Source organism: Scyliorhinus canicula, chromosome 6 (assembly GCF_902713615.1).
Source record: "Scyliorhinus canicula chromosome 6, sScyCan1.1, whole genome shotgun sequence".
NCBI lineage: Eukaryota > Metazoa > Chordata > Chondrichthyes > Carcharhiniformes > Scyliorhinidae > Scyliorhinus > Scyliorhinus canicula.
Genome location: NC_052151.1, coordinates 2,134,661 through 2,157,527, shown reverse-complemented (window position 1 = coordinate 2,157,527; position 22,867 = coordinate 2,134,661). Strand labels below are relative to the sequence as shown.

Here is a 22,867-nt window from a genome sequence, read left to right as displayed (position 1 = left end):
ATTTGCTACCCTCCAATCTTCAGGCACCTCTCCTGTGGCTGTTGATGATCTAAATATCTCAGCTAGGGGGCCGATAATTTCCTCCCTAGCCTCCCACAATGCCCTGGGATACATTTCGTCAGGTCCCTGGGATTTATCTATCTTGATGGGCGTTAATACCTCCAGCACCTCCTTCTCCGTAATATGTACACTCCTCAAGGCATCACTTTTTATTTCTCCAATTTACCGAACATTCCGGATTTTCTAAACATAAGAACATAAGAACATAAGAACTAGGAGCAGGAGTAGGCTATCTGGCCCCTCGAGCCTGCTCCGCCATTCAATGAGATCATGGCTGATCTTTTGTGGACTCAGCTCCACTTTCCGGCCCGAACACCATAACCCGTAATCCCTTTATTCTTCAAAAAACTATCTATCTTTACCTTAAAAACATGTAATGAAGGAGCCTCAACTGCTTCACTGGGCAAGGAATTCCATAGATTCACAACCCTTTGGGTGAAGAAGTTCCTCCTAAACTCAGTCCTAAATTTACTTCCCCTTATTTTGAGGCAATGTCCCCTAGTTCTGCTTTCACCCGCCAGTGGAAACAACCTGCCCGCATCTATCCTATCTATTCCCTTCATAATTTTAAATGTTTCTATAAGATCCCCCCTCATCCTTCTAAATTCCAACGAGTACAGTCCCAGTCTACTCAACCTCTCCTCATTATCCAACCCCTTCAGCTCTGGGATTAACATAGTGAATCTCCTCTGCACACCCTCCAGTGCCAGTATGTCCTTTCTCAAGTAAGGAGACCAAAACTGAACACAATACTCCAGGTGTGGCCTCACTAACACCTTATACAATTGCAACATAACCTCCCTAGTCTTAAACTCCATCCCTCCAGCAATGAAGGACAAAATTCTATTTGCCTTCTTAATCACCTGTTGCACCTGTAAACCAACCTTCTGTTACTCATGCACTAGCACACCCAGGTCTCTCTGCACAGCAGCATGCTTTAATATTTTATCGTTTAAATAATAATCCCGTTTGCTGTTATTCCTACCAAAATGGATAACCTCACATTTGTCAACATTGTATTCCATCTGCCAGACCCGAGCTCATTCACTTAACCTATCCAAATCCCTCTGCAGACTTCCAGTATCCTCTGCACTTTTCGCTTTACCACTCATCTTAGTGTCATCTGCAATTTTGGACACATTGCCCTTGGTCCCCAACTCCAAATCATCTATGTAAATTGTGAACAATTGTGGGCCCAACACGGATCCCTGAGGGACACCACTAGCTACTGATTGCCAACCAGAGAAACACCCATCAATCCCCACTCTTTGCTTTCTATTAATTAACCAATCCTCTATCCATGCTACTACTTTACCCTTAATGCCATGCATCTTTATCTAATGCAGCAACCTTTTGTGTGGAAACTTGTCAAAGGCTTTCTGGAAATCCAGATATACCACATCCATTGGCTCCCCGTTATCTACTGCACTGGTAATGTCCTCAAAAAATTCCACTAAATTATTTAGGCATGACCTGCCCTTTATGAACCCATGCTGCGTCTGCCCAATGGGACAATTTCTATCCAGATGCCTCGCTATTTCTTCCTTGATGATCGATTCCAGCATCTTCCCTATTACCGAAGTTAAACTCACTGGCCTATAATTTCCTGCTCTCTGCCTACCTCCTTTTTTAAACAGTGGTGTCACGTTTGCTAATTTCCAATCCACCGGGACCACCTCAGAGTCTAGTGAATTTTGGTAAATCATCATTAGTGCATCTGCAATTCCCCTAGCCATTTCTTTTAGCACTCTGGGATGCATTCCATCAGGGCCAGGAGACTTGTCTATCTTTAGCCCCATTAGCTTGCCCATAACTACCTCCTTTGTGATAACAATCCTCTCAAGGGCCTCACCTGTCATAGCCTCATTTCTATCAGTCGCTGGCATGTTATTTGTGTCTTCCACTGTGAAGACCGACCCAAAAAACCTGTTCAGTTCCTCAGCCATTTCCTCATCTCCCATTATTAAAACTCCCTTCTCATCCTCTAAAGGACCAATATTTACCTTAGCCACTCTTTTTTGTTTTATATATTTGTAAAAACTTTTACTGTCTGTTTTTATATTCTGAGCAAGTTTACTCTCATACTCTATCTTACTCTTCTTTATAGCTTTTTTAGTAGCTTTCTGTTGCCCCCTAAAGATTTCCCAGTCCTCTAGTCTCCCACCAATCTTTGCCACTTTATATGCTTTTTCCTTCAATTTGATACTCTCCCTTATTTCCTTAGATATCCACGGTCGATTTTCCCTCTTTCTACCGTCCTTCCTTTTTGTTGGTATAAACCTTTGCTGAGCACTGTGAAAAATCACATGGAAGGTTCTCCACTGTTCCTCAACTGTTCCACCATAAAGTCTTTGCTCCCAGTCTACCTTAGCTAGTTCTTCTCTCATCCCATTGTAATCTCCTTTGTTTAAACACATGGCACTGGTATTTGATTTTACTTTCTCACCCTCCATCTGTATTATAAATTCCACCATATTGTGATCGCTCCTTCCGAGAGGATCCCTAACTATGAGATCATGAATCAATCCTGTCTCATTACACAGGACAAGATCTAGGACCGCTTGTTCCCTCGTAGGTTCCATTACATACTGTTCTGGGAACCTATCGCGGATACATTCAATAAACTCCTCCTCAATGTAGCCTTGACCGACCTGGTTAAACCAATCATAAGACCATAAGACATAGGAGTGGAAGTAAGGCCATTCGGCCCATCGAGTCCACTCCACCATTCAATCATGGTTGATTTCAACTCCATTTACCCGCTCTCTCCCCATAGCCCTTAATTCCTCGAGAAATCAAGAATTTATCAATTTCTGTCTTAAAGACACTCAATGTCCCGGCCTCCACCGCCCTCTGTGGCAATGAATTCCACAGACCTACCACTCTCTGGCTGAAGAAATTTCTCCTCATCTCTGTTCTAAAGTGACTCCCTTTTATTCTAAGGCTGTGCCCCCGCGTCCTAGTCTCCCCTGCTAATGGAAACAACTTCCCTACGTCCATCCTATCCAAGCCATTCATTATCTTGTACGTTTCTATTAGATCTCCCCTCAACCTCCTAAACTCCAATGAATATAATCCCACGATCCTCAGACGTTCATCGTATGTTAGGCCTACCATTCCTGGGATCATCCGTGTGAATCTCCGCTGGACCCGCTCCAGTGCCAGTATGTCCTTCCTGAGGTATGGGGCCCAAAATTGCTCACAGTATTCTAAATGGGGCCTAACTAGTGCTTTATAAAGCCTCAGAAGTACATCCCTGCTTTTATATTCCAAGCCTCTTGAGATAAATGACAACATTACATTTGCTTTCTTAATTACGGACTCAACCTGCAAGTTTACCTTTAGAGAATCCTGGACTAGGACTCCCAAGTCCCTTTGCACTTTAGCATTATGAATTTTGTCACCGTTTAGAAAATAGTCCATGCCTCTATTCTTTTTTCCAAAGTGCAAGACCTCGCACTTGCCCACGTTGAATTTCATCAGCCACTTCTTGGACCATTCTCCTAAACTGTCTAAATCTTTCTGCAGCCTCCCCACCTCCTCAATACTACCTGCCCCTCCACCTATCTTTGTATCATCGGCAAACTTGGCCAGAATGCCCCCAGTCCCGTCATCTAGATCGTTAATATATAAAGAGAACAGCTGTGGCCCCAACACTGAACCCTGCGGGACACCACTTCGATTTAAATCCCCCATGATAAACAGTAAATACGGACGAGAAATATTCATTTAGGACCTCTCCAATCCCTTGTGGATCTGCACATAGATAACCCTATTTATCCTGAAGAGACCCTACCCTCTCCCTACTCACCCTTTTACCCTTTATGTATCTGAAAAAGCTCTTTGGATTTTCATTTGCCTTCTCTGCCAAGACAATCTCATGTCCCCTTTTTGCCCTCCTGATTTCTCTCTTAACTCTACTCCGACAAGCCCTGTACTCTTCAAGGGATCCACTTGATCCCAGCTGCCTCAGCCGGTTATATGCCTCCTTCTTCCTTTTGACCATGGCTTTAATATCCCGAGTCATCCAGGGTTCCCTCCTTCTCCCAGCCTTACCCTTCACTCTAAGAGGAATGTGCTCACCCTGAACCCCAGTTAACACCTTTTTGAAAGACCCCCAGTTATTTAATGGTTAATTGTGGTTGAGGCTGATTGTTTAATGGTTAATGGTGGTTGAGGGTGAATGTTTAATGGTTAATGGTGGTTGAGGGTGAATGTTTAATGGTTTATGGTGGTTGAGGGTGAATGTTTAATGGTTAATGGTGGTTGAGGGTGAATGTTTAATGGTTTATGGTGGTTGAGGGTGAATGTTTAATGGTTAATGGTGGTTGAGGGTGAATGTTTAATGGTTAATGGTGGTTGAGGGTGAATGTTTAATGGTTAATGGTGGTTGAGGGTGAATGTTTAATGGTTAATGGTGGTACAGGGTGAATGTTTAATGGTTAATGGTGGTTGAGGGTGAATGTTTAATGGTTAATGGTGGTTGAGGGTGAATGTTTAATGGTTAATGGTGGTTGAGGGTGAATGTTTAATGGTTAATGGTGGTACAGGGTGAATGTTTAATGGTTAATGGTGGTTGAGGGTGAATGTTTAATGGTTAATGGTGGTTGAGGGTGAATGTTTAATGGTTAATGGTGGTTGAGGCTGAATGTTTAATGGTTAATGGTGGTTGAGGCTGAATGTTTAATGGTTAATGGTGGTTGAGGGTGAATGTTTAATGGTTAATGGTGGTTTATGGTGAATGTTTAATGGTTTATGGTGGTTTATGGTGAATGTTTAATGGTTTATGGTGGTTGAGGGTGAACGTTTAATGGTTAATGGTGGTTGAGGGTGAATGTTTAATGGTTAATGGTGGGTGAGGGTGAATGTTTAATGGTTAATGGTGGATGAGGGTGAATGTTTAATGGTTAATGGTGGGTGAGGGTGAATGTTTAAAGATTTATGGTGGATGAGGGTGACTGAGCAGCAGATTTCTGGGAACACCACCATGTAATAATAATAATAATCGCTTATTTTCACGAGTAGGCCTCAAATGAAGTTACTGTGAAACGTCGCGACTTGCCATATTCCGATGCCTGTTCGGGGAGGCTGGTACGGGAATTGATCCCACTTGCTGGCATTGTTCTGCATTACAAGCTAGCTGTTTAGCCCACTGTGCTAAACCAACCCCTTCAGTTGTGGAGCCTACTAAGATAGTGTAACCAGATTGGATTACATATTGCTGGAAAGTGGACAAATAATCATTCTTTATTATAATCTTCATGATTGTCACAAATAGGCTAACATTAACACTGCAATGAAGTTACTGTGAAAATCCTCTAGGGCTGGCTGGTTTAGCACATTGGGCTAAATCGCTGGCTTTGAAAGCAGACTAAGACAGGCCAGCAGCACGGTTCAATTCCCGTACCTGCCTCCCCGAACAGGTGCTGGAATGTGGTGACTAGGGGCTTTTCACAGTAACTTCATTGAAGCCTACTCGTGACAATAAGCGATTTTCATTTCATGCTCCTGTTTGCTTCCCGAAACAGTGGGTTTGAATTCATTCCAGAAAGTAATTATTTAATTTCAAGTTACCAGGCTGCCTGGAAACAGCTTTTTCATTGATGGTAGAGAGAGAGAGACTCCAAGATACTTCTCTGTCTGAATACAGCAGTTAAAAGTGAAAATGAAAGTAAAACTCAGAGCCACAGCCCAGCTCCGCCCACACAATGACATCACTGAAGCCATGTGATAAGACAAAACATTTCTAAAATTGACAACCCACGACACTCTACACAGACAGTGACCCAAGCCGGGAATCGAACCCGGGTACCTGGTGCTGTGAAGCAACAGTGCTAACCACTGTGCTACCGTGCCGCCCATGTGTGTCCCCAGAGCAGTGCCCTAAGTCTCTGGATTACTGGCCCAGCAACAATACCACTACGCCACTGCCTCTCATTTCGCTGCTCACCACTCTGCCGGGCAAACCAGTTCTTACCTTCCATCTCCATGCCCAGCGAGACTTCATGGACAGCACCATGCTGCTGGACACATGGACAGTCCTGTGTCACCGTTTCCTGTTCAATACTGTGCCAGCTTGGCGAGTACAGGGCTCTCCTCCTCCCCTTCCAGCAGTGACACAGACCAGTGTCTATCTGGACAGCTCTGTGCTGTCTGCCCTTCCAGCAGTGACACACACCAGTGTCTATCTGGACAGCTCTGTGCTGTCTGCCCTTCCAGCAGTGACACAGACCAGTGTCTATCTGGACAGCTCTGTGCTGTCTGCCCTTCCAGCAGTGACACACACCAGTGTCTATCTGGGCAGCTCTGTGCTGTCTGCCCTTCCAGCAGTGACACAGACCAGTGTCTATCTGGGCAGCTCTGTGCTGTCTGCCCTTCCAGCAGTGACACACACCAGTGTCTATCTGGGCAGCTCTGTGCTGTCTGCCCTTCCAGCAGTGACACACACCAGTGTCTATCTGGGCAGCTCTGTGCTGTCTGCCCTTCCAGCAGGGACACACACCAGTGTCTATCTGGGCAGCTCTGTGCTGTCTGCCCTTCCAGCAGTGACACAGACCAGTGTCTATCTGGGCAGCTCTGTGACACTCAGCAGCCTCCACAACAAAGGTACAAAGTTTGACCAGGGGAGGAGTGTGAGGTGTGTTGTGGGGGTCAGGGGGGTTGTTCTGATGGCTTGAAGATGTCAAGATGGCAATGTGGAAGCAGGATTGTGAAAGGGGTGTAGGGGGATAGGGCAGGCGGTGGGTGGGGCGGGGGGGGGGGGGTGGTAGGGTAAGGGGGGGTCACGATTCCAGGCAGAGGGGCAAGGAGGTGGATGAAGAAAATGAAGAATGGAAGGCAGAGGGAAGACCAATGGGAGGGAGGCTGCAGCTCGATAAGGATGGTGAAAAGTTCGCAAACAATGGGGACTTTCAAACGGGCGCGAGAGGGAGAGCCAGCCGGGACTTTCAAACGGGCGCGAGAGGGAGAGGCAGCCGGGACTTTCAAACGGGCGCGAGAGGGAGAGGCAGCCGGGACTTTCAAACGAGCGCGAGAGGGAGAGGCAGCCGGTACCGATCCTGTTTTTCTTTTAATATAAGGCGGGAACCGGAAGTACGACCCACGGACTTCTGGCAAAGTTTATTTTCCCCCTAGCCAATAATTCTGGTGGAGAGGAAACCCGAGACACTACACGTATAGTGTCTCCCACCCGCCCTCCTCCTCTAACCTAATAATAAGACCCATTGATGTGAGCAGGTAAGTGCTATATTGTATTATTATTTTTTATTTATTTTATATTTGTTAACCAGAACTTGGTTGGAACTTAGAGGGATGGCAGTGAAGGCAGTGCAATGTTCCTCCTGCAGGATGTTTGAGGTGAGGGACGCCGTTAGTGTCCCTGCTGATTTTACCTGCAGGAAGTGCAGACAGCTCCAGCTCCTACAAGACCGAATTAGGGAACTGGAGCTGGAGTTGGATGAACTTCGGATCATTCGGGATGCAGAGGGGGTCATAGATAGGAGCTTCAGGGAAGTAGTTACACCAAAGACTGGAGATAGATGGGTAACTGTAAGAGGGACTGGGAAGAAGCAGTCAGTGCAGGGACCCTCTGCGGTCGTCCCCCTGAGTAACAAGTATACCGTTTTGGATACATGTGGGGGGGGGGGACTTACCAGGGGTAAGCCATGGGGTACGGGCCTCTGGCACGGAGTCTGTCCCTGTTGCTGAGAAGGGAAGGGGGGAAAGGAGTAGAACATTAGTAATTGGGGACTCAATAGTCAGGGGCACAGATAGGAGATTTTGTGGGAGCGAGAGAGACTCACGTTTGGTATGTTGCCTCCCAGGTGCAAGGGTGCGTGATGTCTCGGATCGTGTTTTCCGGGTCCTTAAGGGGGAGGGGGAGCAGCCCCAAGTCGTACTCCACATTGGCACTAACGACATAGGTAGGAAAGGGGACAAGGATGTCAGGCAGGCCTTTAGGGAGCTAGGATGGAAGCTCAGAGCGAGAACAAACAGAGTTGTTATCTCTGGGTTGTTGCCCGTGCCATGTGATAGTGAGACGAGGAATAGGGAGAGAGAGCAATTAAACACGTGGCTACAGGGATGGTGCAGGTGGGAGGGATTCAGATTTCTGGATAACTGGGGCTCTTTCTGGGGAAGGTGGGACCTCTATAGACAGGATGGTCTACATCTGAACCTGAGGGGCACCAATATCCTGGGGGGGAGATTTGTTAGTGCTCTTTGGGGGGGTTTAAACTAATTCAGCAGGGGCATGGGAACCTGGATTGTAGTTTTGGGGTACGGGAGATTGAGAGTATAGAGGTCAGGAGCACAGATTTGACTTCGCAGGAGGGCGCCAGTGTTCAGGTAGGTGGTTTGAAGTGTGTCTACTTCAATGCCAGGAGTATACGAAATAAGATAGGGGAACTGGCAGGATGGGCTGGTACCTGGGACTTCGATGTTGTGGCCATTTCAGAGACATGGATAGAGCAGGGACAGGAATGGTTGTTGCAGGTTGAGGGGTTTAGGTGTTTTAGTAAGCTCAGAGAAGGGGGCAAAAGAGGGGGAAGTGTGGCGCTGCTAGTCAAGGACAGTATTACGGTGGTAGAAAGGATGCAAGATGGGGACTCTTCTTCCGAGGTAGTATGGGCTGAGGCTAGAAACAGGAAAGGAGAGGTCACCCTGTTGGGAGTTTTCTATAGGCCACCTAATAGTTCTAGGGATGTAGAAGAAAGGATGGCGAAGATGATTCTGGAAAAGAGCGAAAGTAACAGGGTAGTTGTTATGGGAGACTTTAACTTTCCAAATAATGACTGGAAAAGATATAGTTCGAGTACATTAGATGGGTCGTTCTTTGTACAATGTGTGCAGGAGGGTTTCCTGACACAATATGTTGACAGGCCAACAAGAGGCGAGGCCACATTGGATTTGGTTTTGGGTAATGAACCAGGCCAGGTGTTAGATCTGGAGGTAGGTGAGCACTTTGGAGACAGTGACCACAATTCGGTGACCTTTACGTTAGTGATGGAAAGGGATAAGTATACCCCGCAGGGCAAGAGTTATAGCTGGGGGAAGGGCAATTATGATGCCATTAGACATGACTTAGGATGTGTAGGTTGGAGAAGTAGGCTGCAAGGGTTGGGCACACTGGATATGTGGAGCTTGTTCAAGGAACAGCTATTGCGTGTTCTTGATAAGTACGTACCAGTCAGGCAGGGAGGAAGGGGTCGAGCGAGGGAACCGTGGTTTACCAAAGAAGTGGGGTCTCTTGTTAAGAGGAAGAAGGAGGCCTATGTGAAGACGAGGCGTGAAGTTTCAGTTGGGGCGCTTGATTGTTACAAGGAAGCGAGGAAGGATCTAAAGAGAGAGCTAAGACGAGCAAGGAGGGGACATGAGAAGTCTTTGGCAGGTAGGATCAAGGAAAACCCAAAAGCTTTCTATAGGTATGTCAGGAATAAAAGAATGACTAGGGTAAGAGTAGGGCCAGTCAAGAACAGTGGTGGGAAGTTGTGTGTGGAGGCTGAGGAGATAAGCGAGATACTAAATGAATACTTTTCGTCAGTATTCACTCAGGAAAGAGATAATGTTGTGGAGGAGAATGCTGAGACCCAGGCTATTAGAATAGATGGCATTGAGGTGCGTAGGGAAGAAGTGTTGGCAATTCTGGACAAGGTGAAAATAGATAAGTCCCCGGGGCCTGATGGGATTTATCCTAGGATTCTCTGGGAAGCCAGGGAAGAGATTGCTGAGCCTTTGGCTTTGATTTTTATGTCATCATTGGCTACAGGAATAGTGCCAGAGGACTGGAGGATAGCAAATGTGTTCCCTTTGTTCAAGAAGGGGAGTAGAGATAACCCCAGTAACTATAGGCCGGTGAGCCTCACGTCTGTTGTGGGTAAAGTCTTGGAGAGGATTATAAGAGATACGATTTATAATCATCTAGATAGGAATAATATGATTAGGGATAGTCAGCATGGTTTTGTGAAGGGTAGGTCATGCCTCACAAACCTTATCGAGTTCTTTGAGAAGGTGACTGAACAGGTAGACGAGGGTAGAGCAGTTGATGTGCTGTATATGGATTTTAGTAAAGCGTTTGATAAGGTTTCCCACGGTCGGCTATTGCAGGAAATACGGAGGCTGGGGATTGAGGGTGATTTAGAGATGTGGATCAGAAATTGGCTAGTTGAAAGAAGACAGAGGGTGGTGGTTGATGGGAAATGTTCAGAATGGAGTTCAGTTACGAGTGGCGTACCACAAGGATCTGTTCTGGGGCCGTTGCTGTTTGTCATTTTTATAAATGACCTAGAGGAGGGCGCAGAAGGTTGGGTGAGTAAATTTGCAGACGACACTAAAGTCGGTGGAGTTGTAGACAGTGCGGAAGGATGTTGCAGGTTACAGAGGGACATAGATAAGCTGCAGAGCTGGGCTGAGAGGTGGCAAATGGAGTTTAATGTGGAGAAGTGTGAGGTGATTCACTTTGGAAAGAATAACAGGAATGCGGAATATTTGGCTAATGGTAAAATTCTTGGTAGTGTGGATGAGCAGAGGGATCTCGGTGTCCATGTACATAGATCCCTGAAAGTTGCCACCCAGGTTGATAGGGTTGTGAAGAAGGCCTATGGTGGGATGGCCTTTATTGGTAGAGGGATTGAGTTCCGGAGCCATGAGGTCATGTTGCAGCTGTACAAAACTCTGGTACGGCCGTATTTGGAGTATTGCGTACAGTTCTGGTCGCCTCATTATAGGAAGGACGTGGAAGCTTTGGAATGGGTGCAGAGGAGATTTACCAGGATGTTGCCTGGTATGGAGGGAAAATCTTATGAGGAAAGGCTGATTGACTTGAAGTTGTTTTCGTTAGAGAGAAGAAGGTTAAGAGGTGACTTAATAGAGGCATACAAAATGATCAGAGGATTACATAAGGTGGACAGTGAGAGCCTTCTCCCGCGGATGGAGGTGGCTAGCACGAGGGGACATAGCCTTAAATTGAGGGGTAATAGATACAGGACAGAGGTCAGAGGTAGGATTTTTACGCAATGAGTGGTGAGGCCGTGGAATGCCCTACCTGCAACAGTAGTGAACTCGCCAACATTGAGGGCATTTAAAAGTTTATTGGATAAGCATATGGATGATAATGGCATAGTGTAGGTTAGATGGCCTTTAGTTTTTGACTTCCCATGTCAGTGCAATATCGTGGGCCGAAGGGCCTGTACTGCGCTGTATCGTTCTATGTTCTATGTTCTATGTTCTATGTAATGGGGTCAAAAGGCAGCTACACAATTCACTGGACGGCCAAGCATTAAAACACCAGAGGCTGTGGGTGGAGATCCATGTGGGGCATCAGCATCTGACAGGTGATGGGCTGTGGAGGCAGGGAGGGGGGTGTGAGGGGGTAGATCTCGGGGGGGGGGGGGGCAGGGAGGGGGGTGTGGGTCTCGGGAGGGAGGCAGGGAGGGGGGTGGATTGAGGAACAGACTGTCCCTCGAGGCTGTGGGGCTTTCCCAGCTGGGTGTTAACGTGCTGCACAGTCTGGTGAAGGGAGGGGGCTGCACAGAGTGAGATGAGTGAGCTGGACTGACATTTCAATATGGTGTCGGCACTCACACTACGAATGGGAGCCAGTGGCGGACTGGGTCTAAAATTATTGGTTGCCAGGAGACAAAGGGGGCCCACCCACAACTACAATGCTATCATTTAATTTTCATAACGAATAAATAACATTTTCAAAAAATACATATGGAAAAAAGGTACAACTAAAATTTTTGTGGAAAAATGTGTATTTCTTAGTAATTACAGTGTACATGTACTGTACATATTACTGGCAGTAGATACCAAATGTAAATGCAGAATGGTATAATTGAATTTTTAATTTAAAAAAAATTTTGAAGTAATTGGTTGATATTATTAAATAGTTTACTGCACAATTTACACATTAACAGATAGTTAAAAAGCACAATAGAGCATTGCATGCAGTCCACTATATTAAGAGCAATCGTTTGTGTTCGCTAGATGATTGTGCGAATCTGCCAATAATTGCTTCTGCATCCAATTCATCTAACAATTCCTTTTCAATGGATAGCAACATGTATGATTCCAAATTCTCCTCAGACAGCGAATTTCTTAACCTTGTCTTTATGATCTTTAGCTTTGAAAATGTCCTCTCACATTGGACTTGAGTAACTGCTAGTGTGCAGATGACTTTATGAAGTTCATAAAGGTTATCATATGCCTTGTCATGAAGTCTGTTGGATGCCAGAATTTTTAGTAGACACGATGGGCAAGTGCTGCAAATTATACAATTGTTGCAACTGGAATCCATATTCTCACCATCATTAAGCATTAGCTTTAATACATCAAAGTTTGAAGCAAAAGAAAACAATTCCAATATTACTTGATCTTTGCTGATTTGTGGAAACAGCTTAATAATACCTTCCAATGCTTCATCTTCAAGGCCCTTCTCTGCAATAGTTTTAAACTTTGCTGGGTCCAAGCAGGACAAATCTTTATACAACTGTTTGTGTTGTACAAAGCGTGATTCTAGTGACTGGACAATGCGATCCATTATTAGGTTAAACACATTTACTCGAAAATCAGCTAGAGAATCTGAGGAATTTCTTTCATCATCAATAAGCTCATCTGCCATTCTTTTCTTCTTCCTCTGCCTCTTAACTGGCAATGCTGTTTCCAACGCATCAATTTCCAATGTTTGATTTTCATCCATATTCATCTGTGAAATCCTGTCATTACATTTATTTACAAATTCCAAAGCCTTGCTGTGAACGTTATCAAATGTTCTTGTCTGTTCCTTCAACTTTGTTGTAGCTGAATCTACCAAACTCCATGCAGTAAACATATCTAAACCACTTGTCTGTAGATAACTTGATAACGGAGTTGTAGTTTCAAATATATACAAGTAAGTAAATGTTGTCAATATGGTTTCAAACTTTAGAAGACTTTGAAGTAAAACATTTGCTTCATGTTTTGTTTTTGCATCAAACTTTTCTGAATCTTGTATCATTGATAAGCATGTCAATAGATTTACGAAAGTATTGGCAGCGGCATCATCAAAACGTCCAAATATAGTTGTTGCTGCATTGGATTTTCAAGACCATCTGGTCTCACCAATTAGCTTTAATCGTTTCATTTTTTCTTGTCCTAGATGTTTTCCAACAACTTCTATCCATACAGCCATTCTCTTGTACGATGCTTTCACAAAAGTTGCTATATTCTGGAGCAAATTGAAAAAAGAAACTGCAGGCACACAACATTTTGTTGTTTCAGTTATCACCAAATTCAAGACATGGGCACAGCACCATATCTGAACATGTTGATCAGCCACATCAGCAATTTGACTTTGTAAACCATTATACTGGCCATGGTAGCTTGCAGCGCCATCTGTGCTATCAGATAAACATTTTTGGGGGTCAATTTTAAGATGCTGTACTGTTTCAATCAATAGATCAAAAAGTCCCTGTCCTGTACCATCATTACTTGGCACAACTGAAAGTACTCGCTCACAGATAATACCTTTAAGCACATACCGAATAATAATGCTAAACTGATCGATGGATGAATTATCTTGTGTTGAATCAACCTGAATAGAATAATATTTTGCTTGAGAAACTTCATGACTAATTCTTTCTTGTATCATATTCTTCTTAATTTTGATTAACATGTTTATAGTTGTTTTACTCAGGTATGTAACAAGTCCACCACGGCCTTTACTTTGAGCCTTACCTTGTTGCTCTAATCGTTTGATTCTTTGTTTAGACTTGTTTTGCACTGCACAAACTTGAGCTGCCATAATGGGGTCATATTTTGCCATCAACCGCACTGTAGCTAAAAAATTGCCTTGATTCAGAACCTCATTATCTAGAGCATAGGCCGATTCATTTCTGTGACCTCGAAAAGGAAGTGCTTGCTTGCCTAACATCTTTATGATGTCTATAATCCACATGACAATACTTCTCTGCTTCAATACTTCTTCTTTCCTTTTAATTAGTGATGCTGCAAAAAATTTATCTAAGGTGCCATCATTAACCACACTGATATATTGCTGAGCATTTCTGACATGTGTTGTTGTCGATTCATGTAAAGTCAAGCTCTGGCCTGTAGTCACTATAAGCATCTATTTTCTTTGTTATATGTTAGCCATTTTCTTGGGACTGAGTCGTTCATAATTTTCCTCTCATACAAACGAGCATCAAATGGCAGATCATCAAGTGGCTGAAGTGGATGTTCAGCAAAAAACTTTTTTAGCTTTGCTCGTGATGGATATTGGAAGATTCCAGTATTTGATCTTTCATTTTCTTGCATAGGTTCATTTACAGGATGTGCTTCAGAAACCAAGTCATTTATGCTTGAAGGAATATCTGATTCCCTGTCACTAGTTGAAGCTATGTGTTCAGATGTTGCAACTACAGGCAATACAGATACCGGAACAAGGAAGCCAGAAGAAATATTGGGCCTGGGTTAATTAGTAATGGATGCACTTGTATTTGTCTCTACGTTCAAAGTAGCTCATCTCTGTTCTTGTAACTCGCATGTCATTGCATCATCACCATGAGCATTGTGTCTTGCTTCTTGATTATTTGTTGCAGAACTGGATATTGATGTGGATTGTGTTTGTGGTATTATAAACTCTGTAATAGGCCTGCATTGCTTGGTTGATTCCTTCCTTTCTGCTTCTTTTTGTTCTTTGCGTTTTAGTGACCCAGATTTATGCTTTTTCTTTTCCATGCTGGTAGGGGTAATATTCCAGAAATAAAAACTTAATTAAAAATAGCCCACATTGGGAAAAATGAATATTGATGATTGCAAGAATAACTTGAAGGAACGCCAGATAAGCCCCTACTTGATAAAAAATATAAAATAACTTACTTACACTTCAATAGCCTATGTTCATTAGTCAATATTACTGTGGCCGATGCAGCATCAGAAGAGGAGACAATCCACTGTCCAGTGTTCACACCAGCAAGCAACTGAGACAACTGTTGAAACGTAGAAGTTTGGTCTGACTATAGTAAGACATTAAGAATGGTCCCACGACCAAAGTTAACATGTCCAGTTTGATACCAGTGTAGTGTTACAAGTCACAACCCTTTGAATTTACCGATCATGGCTTATCACTTCAATATCTTTGACCTCATGATTCATGGTCAAAGGTACCGCTTCTCCTTTTCGGTGACCTCACGACCCTATGTACTGCTTGATATCCTTTCAAGTTGCCGACCATCTCAAATCACGAACTGTAACTTTATCTTAAATTCACACACTCTTGTTGAAAATGTGGATTTCTAACTATGTCTGACCTGGGTGAACCAGCCCCCCCCCTCCCCCCCCCCACTCCTTTTCACATCCGTTTAACACTGCTTCGTTCCTTCATACAGAGTGATTATTTGTTTGTTTCTTTATTGCATTTTTATTTGGTATTGCTCTTTTTAAAAACAATTATATTTTATTAAGTTAGAATACAAATCTCAGGAAAGAAGTTGGAGATTTATTTATCTAATTAATTATAATTTTTAAGGGCCCTTCAGAGATTCACGGGCCCCTTCTTGGCTCTCCGGGCCCCGGACCGATGTACCGGCTGAACCAAGACTACTGCTTGATATCCTTTGAAGTTGCCGACCATCTCAAATCACGATTTGTAACTTTATCTTTAAATTCATACACTCTTGCTGAAAACATGGAATTTCCTTAATTATTCCCGACCTGGGCCCCCCTGTTCCACATCCTTCCACTACCTCCCCTGCTTCGTTCCTTTTCATGCACTGCTTATTTGTGTCCTGTTCTCTTTTTTTTTCTTATTCCTTTTTATTACTAAAACAGTTGTCTGTGTTTCTTTCTTTATTGCATTTTATTTGATATAGGGGGCCCACTTCATCAGGGGCCCACTTGCCATCGGGCAAGCTGGCACCCTGGCCAGTCCGCCACTCAATGGGACCATGCTGGGCACGTGCTGATTGATTTGATTTATTGTCACATGTACCGAAGTACAGTGAAAAGTATTTTTCTGCGGCCGAGGGAACGTACACAGTACGTACAAAGCAGACAAAATAATAATCAACAGAGAACATTGACATACGGAACATCGACAGTGACTGGTTACAGTGCGGAGCAAGGGGTCAAACAAAGCAAAAACATGAGCAAGAGCAGCATAGAGCATCGTGAATAGTGTTCGTACAGGGAACAGATCAGTCCGGGGGGGAGTCGTTGAGGAGTCCAGTAGCTGTGGGGAAGAAGCTGTTCCGATACATCACGCTGGTGTTGCTGTTTGTAAGTCGGAAGTAGGAATACTGACTTGTGGTTGGATTTGCCAAAGTGTGGTTGGGGAATGGAGCGGGAGAATCCTTTGATGCCCGTGTAGCAGTGGTCCAGGGTGTTTGTACCTCTGGCAAAGCAGGAGATATGTTGATGGAGTTTGGGTGGAACATTCCTGAGGTTGGCCTGGTTGAAGTTTCCAGCCACGATTGTCAGGGCTTCAGGATGATTTGTTTGGTTGTTGTTGATGGTGGAGTTAGTTCATCAAGTGCTGCTCTACATCCTGGCTACTTGTTCATTTGCATATTCCATTAAAGTGATATCACAACATTTTCCACATTTCAACAAAGTCACCCTGCCCCCTCACCTGTAACTTTTTACTCCCCGTAAGCTGATTACCCAGTTAAATTCTCTGTCTCTCTGTCTACAGGTACTGTTGTCCCTCTCGCTGCACCTTGGGGAGTTTTTGGATATTTGGAAAATGGCAAAATACAACAAAGATTCAGTGTATTTCTCTGGATAGTTCCCGAAGTCAACAACCCACCTGAACCAACAGATCCAACAGTTACATTACAAACTGGGCCTCGTGTTTGGTACTACAGCAGGTGAGTTTAGTGACTGATATATTGTGATTGATGTTTCCTTTCTCTCAGCTCTTGTATCAACATCACTCAGCCTGGGGCGGGATTCTCCCGTTTTGAGTGCCGTGGTGTGGGCGGGAATGTGGAGTGTTCCTGCTGCGGCTTCTTGCCGGAAAACACTCTGAATCTTCCCACCCATCATTAATTATTCCCCTGGGTGTTTTCCGCTGTTTTCAGCAGTGGGTCAGGCCTGGATGGTGTGGAGTCCGCCCTCCTGCCCGGGTGTCATATTGAAAAGATGGCCAACAACACTGAGCCATGTTGACAAAAGAAGGTGGACCTCCTGAAAATGCAGATAGATTTCCAGGAACATTGGTCACCCAGAAACAGGCCAGCAGAAGGACCCCCTCCAGAACACATAATACGGAAGATTCAAGGGCCCAATCTGCCCCACCCCACTGCTGTGATGTTCCAGGGTCCAGGGTTGTGGGTGCTCCCCATCCTCAACTCTGTGGGCAGCGCAGGCATCCTGACTTTGGCACACTACATTGTGAAGAATGTTTCTCACACTGGCGTTTTCCCGCAGGAATGGCAGAGGATTGGTTTGCACTGAGTGCTGAATTTGGGTGCATTTGAGTGCTATAGGGAGAGTTTGGTGACTGAGGGAGTGCTGAATTTGGGTGCATTTGAGTGCTATAGTGAGAGTTTGGCAACTGAGGGAGTGCTGAATTTGACTGCATTTGAGTGCTATAGTGAGAGTTTGGTGACTGAGGGAGTGCTGCATTTGGGTGCATTTGAGTGCTATAGTGAGAGTTTGGTGACTGAGGGAGTGCTGAATTTGGTGCATTTGAGTGCTATAGTGAGAGTTTGGTGACTGAGGGAGTGCTGAACTTGGGTGCATTTGAGTGCTATAGTGAGAGTTTGGTAACTGAGGGTGTGCTGCATTTGGGTGCATTTGAGTGCAATAGTGAGAGTTTGGTAACTGAGGGAGTGCTGAATTTGGGTGCAATTGAGTGCTATAGTGAGAGTTTGGTGACTGAGGGAGTGCTGAATTTGGGTGCATTTGAGTGCTATAGTGAGAGTTTGGTGACTGAGGGAGTGCTGAATTTGGGTGCATTTGAGTGCTATAGTGAGAGTTTGGTGACTGAGGGAGTGCTGAATTTGGGTGCAATTGAGTGCTATAGTGAGAGTTTGGTGACTGAGGGAGTGCTGAATTTGGGTGCATTTGAGTGCTACAGTGAGAGTTTGGTGACTGGGGGAGTGCTGAATTTGGGTGCATTTGAGTGCTATAGTGAGAGTTTGATGACTGAGGGAGTGCTGCATTTGGGTGCATTTGAGTGCTATAGGGAGAGTTTGGTGACTGAGGGAGTGCTGAATTTGGATGCAATTGAGTGCTATAGTGAGAGTTTGGTGACTGAGGGAGTGCTGCATTTGGGTGCATTTGAGTGCTATAGTGAGAGTTTGGTGACTGAGGGAGTGCTGAATTTGGGTGCATTTGAGTGCTATAGGGAGAGTTTGGTGACTAAGGGAGTTACGTGAGGCGGGAGGAAGGTGCTCCTTTGATTTCGTTTCCAACATTTCCTCAAACAGCAAGAAGGGAGCAGGGAGTATACAGAGAGTACAGCTTATTGGGAGCAGAGTCGGAGGGAGTATACAGAGAGTACAGCTTATTGGGAGCAGAGTCAGAGTGAGTATACAGAGAGTACAGCTTATTGGGAGCAGAGTCAGAGGGCGGAGATACAGAGAGTGCAGCTTATTGGGAGCAGAGTCAGAGGGAGTATACAGAGAGTACAGCTTATTGGGAGCAGAGTCGGAGGGAGTTTACAGAGAGTACAGCTTATTGGGAGCAGAGTCAGAGGGAGTATACAGAGAGTACAGCTTATTGGGAGCAGCGTCAGAGGGAGTATATAGAGAGTACAGCTTATTGGGAGCAGAGTCAGAGGGCGGTGATACAGAGAGTACAGCTTATTGGGAGCAGAGTCAGAAGGAGTATACAGAGAGTACAGCTTATTGGGAGCAGAGTCAGAGGGAGTATATAGAGAGTACAGCTTATTGGGAGAAGAGTCAGAGGGAGTATACAGAGAGTACAGCTTATTGGGAGCAGAGTCAGAGGGAGTATATAGAGAGTACAGCTTATTGGGAGCAGAGTCAGAGGGAGTATATAGAGAATACAGCTTATTGGGAGCAGAGTCAGAGGGCGGAGATACAGAGAGTGCAGCTTATTGGGAGCAGAGTCAGAGGGAGTATACAGAGAGTACAGCTTATTGGGAGCAGAGTCAGAGGGCGGAGATACAGAGAGTGCAGCTTATTGGGAGCAGCGTCAGAGGGAGTATACAGAGAGTACAGCTTATTGGGAGCAGAGTCAGAGGGCGGTGATACAGAGAGTACAGCTTATTGGGAGCAGAGTCGGAGGGAGTATACAGAGAGTACAGCTTATTGGGAGCAGAGTCGGAGGGAGTATACAGAGAGTACAGCTTATTGGGAGCAGAGTCGGAGGAAGTATACAGAGAGTACAGCTTATTGGGAGCAGAGTCGGAGGGAGTATACAGAGAGTACAGCTTATTGGGAGCAGAGTCGGAGGAAGTATACAGAGTACAGCTTATTGGGAGCAGAATCGGAGGGCGGTGATCCAATTGGTCCACAGGGCAGCTATATTCTGTAAGGTAACGGGCAATGGAGGCTAGGGCAGTTGCATGCTCCTCCTGTAGGATGTGGGTGGTGAGGGATACAATCGATGTCCCCGTGGACTATACCTGCGGGATGTGCACCCAACTCCAGCTCCTCAGACACCGTGTTAAGGAACTGGAGCTGGAGCTGAATGAACTTCAGATCATCCGGAAGGCAGAGGGGTTTATAGAGAAGAGTTACAGGGAGGTAGCCACACCCAAGGTACAAGACAAGAGTAGCTGGGTTACAGTCAGGGGAAAGAAAACGAACGGGCAGACAGTGCAGGGATCCCTCGTGGCCATTCCCCTTCAAAGCAAGTGTACTGTTTAGGATGATGTTGAGGGGATGACCTACCGGGGGAAGGCCCTAGCGGCCAGTTCTCTCGCACTGCGTCTGGCTCTGTGGCTCAGAAGGGAAGGGGGGAGAATAGAAAAGCAATAGTAGTAGGAGATTCAATGGTTAGGGGAATAGATAGGAGATTCTGTGGTCGCGAGCGAGACTCCCGGAAGGTTTGATGCCTCCCGGGTGCCTGGGCCAGGGATGTCTCAGATCGTGTCTTCAGGATCCTGAAGGGGTAGGGTGAGCAGCCAGAAGCCGTGGTGCACATTGGTACCAACGACGTAGGTAGGAAAAGGGGTGGGATGTAATAAACGAGTTTAGGGAGTTAGGCTGGAAGTTAAAAGCCTGGACAGAGAGAGTTGTCATCTCTGGTTTGTTGCCGGTGCCACGTGATAGCGAGGCTAGGAATAGGGAGAGAATGCAGTTGAACACGTGGCTGCAGGAATGGTGTAGGAGAGAGGGCTTCAGGTATTTGGATAATTGGAGCGCATTCTGGGGAAGGTGGGACCTGTACAAGCAGGACGGGTTTGCATCTGAACCAGAGGGGCACCAATATCCTGGGAGGGAGGTTTTCTAGTACTCTTCGGGAGGGTTTAAACTAATTTGGCAGGGGAATGGGAACCAGATTTTATTCCAGCAACTAAGGTAGCTGATGTTCAGGATGTCAAAGCGAGTAGTGAAGCAGTGGGGAAGGTAACACTGACAAAGGAGAGTACTTGCTGGCAAGGAGATGGGTTGAAGTGTATATACTTCAAAGCAACGAGCATCAGGAATAAGGTGGGTGACCTTAAGGCATGGATCGGTACTTGGGACGACGATGTGGTGGCCATCACAGAAACTTGGATAGAAGAGGGGCAGAAATGGTTGCTGGAGGTTCCTGGTGAAAGATGTTTCAATAAGATTAGGGAGGGTGGTAAAAGAGGTGGTGGGGTTGCATTGTTAATTAGAGATAGTATAACAGCTGCAGAAAGGCAGTTCGAGGGGGATCTGCCTACTGAGGTAATATGGGTTGAAGTCAGAAATAGGAAAGGAGCAGTCACCTTGTTGGGAGTTTTCTATAGGCCCCCCAATAGCAGCAGAGATGTGGAGGAACAGATTGGGAAATAGATTTTGGAAAGGTGCAGAAGTCACAGGGTAGTAGTCATGGGTGACTTCAACTTCCCAAGTATTGAGTGGAAACTCTTTAGATCGAATAGTTTGGATGGGGTGGTGTTTGTGCAGTGTGTCCAGGAAGCTTTTCTAACACAGTATGTAGATTGTCCGACCAGAGGGGAGGCCATATTGGATTTGGTACTTGGTAATGAACCAGGGCAGGTGATAGATTTGTTAGTGGGGGAGCATTTTGGAGATAGTGACCACAATTCTGTGACTTTCACTTTAGTAATGGAGAGAGATAGGTGCGTGTAACAGGGCAAGGTTTACAATTGGGGGAAGGGTAAATATGATGCTGTCAGATAAGAACTGAAGTGCATAAGTTGGGAACAAAGGCTGGCGGGGAAGGACACAATGAAAATGTGGAATTGTTCAAGGAACAGATACTATGTGTCCTTGATATGTATGTCCCTGTCAGGCAGGGAAGAGATGGTCGAGTGAGGGAACCATGGTTGACAAGAGAGGTTGAATGTCTTGTTAAGAGGAAGAAGGAGACTTATGTCAGGCTGAGGAAACAAGGTTCAGACAGGGCGCTGGAGGGATACAAGATAGCCAGGAGGGAACTGAAGAAAGGGATTAGGAGAGCTAAGAGAGGGCCTGAAAAATCTTTGGTGGATTGGATCAAGGTAAAGCCCAAGGCCTTTTACACATATGTGAGAAATATGAGAATGACTAGAGTGAGGGTAGGTCTGATCATGGAGAGTAGCGGGAGATTGTGTATTGAGTCTGAAGAGATAGAGTACTTGAACGAGTACTTTTCTCCAGTATTTACGAATGAGAGGGGCCATATTGTTGGAGAGGACAGTGTAAAACAGACTGGTAAGCTCGAGGAGATACTTGTTCAGAAAGAAGTTGTGTTGGGCATTTTGAAAAACTTGAGGATAGACAAGGCCCCCGGACCTGACGGGATATATCCAAGGATTCAATGGGAAGCAAGAGATGAAAATGCAGAGCCGTTGGCAATGATCTTTTCATCCTCACTGTCAACAGGGGTGGTACCAGGGGATTGGAGAGTGGTGAATGTCGTGCCCCTGTTCATGAAAAGGAATAGGGATAACCCTTGTAATTATAGACCTGTGAGCCTTACTTCAGTTGTGGGTAAAAAGTTGGAAAAGGTTATAAGAGATAGGGTTTATAATCATCTTGAAAAGAACAAGTTGATTAGCGATACTCAACACGGTTTTGTGAAGGGTAGGTCATGCCCAACAAACCTTATTGAGTTTTTTGAGAAGGTGACCAAACAGGTGGATGAGGGTAAAGCGGTTGATGTGGTGTATATGGATTTCAGTAAGGCGTTTGATAAGGTTCCCACGGTAGGCTATTGCAGAAAATACGGAAGTACGGGGTTGAAGGTGATTTAGCGGTTTGGATCAGTAATTGGCTAGCTGAAAGAAGACAGAGGGTGGTGGTTGATGGCAAATGTTCATCCTGGAGTTCAGTTACTAGTGGTGTACCGCAAGGATCTGTTTTGGGGCCACTGCTGTTTGTCATTTTTATAAATGACCTGGAAGAGGGTGTAGAAGGATGGGTTAGTAAATTTGCAGATGACATGAAGGTTGGTGGAGTTGTGGATAGTGCTGAAGGATGTTATAGGTTACAAAGGGACATAGATAAGCTGCAGAGCTGGGCTGAGAGGTGGCAGATGGAGTTTAATGCGGAAAAGTGTGAGGTGGTTCATTTTGGAAGGAGTAACAGGAATGCAGAGTACTGGGCTAATGGCAAGATTCTTGGTAGTGTAGATGAACAGAGAGATCTCGACATCCAAGTACATAAATCCCTGAAAGTTGCCACCCAGGTTAATAGGGCTGTTAAGAAAGCATATGGTGTGC

At 45.2% G+C, this 22,867-nt stretch overlaps 1 protein-coding gene across 1 annotated transcript in view; it reads left to right on the top strand.

Annotated features, from left to right (window-relative positions):
- LOC119966912 overlaps positions 1-22,867 on the top strand; it is a 55,974-nt gene that overhangs the window by 12,543 nt on the left and 20,564 nt on the right. Inside the window, exon 3 of the mRNA XM_038798870.1 lies at positions 16,730-16,904. Coding sequence (XP_038654798.1) covers positions 16,730-16,904 — 175 coding nt within the window. The remainder of the gene's footprint in view (positions 1-16,729; positions 16,905-22,867) is intronic.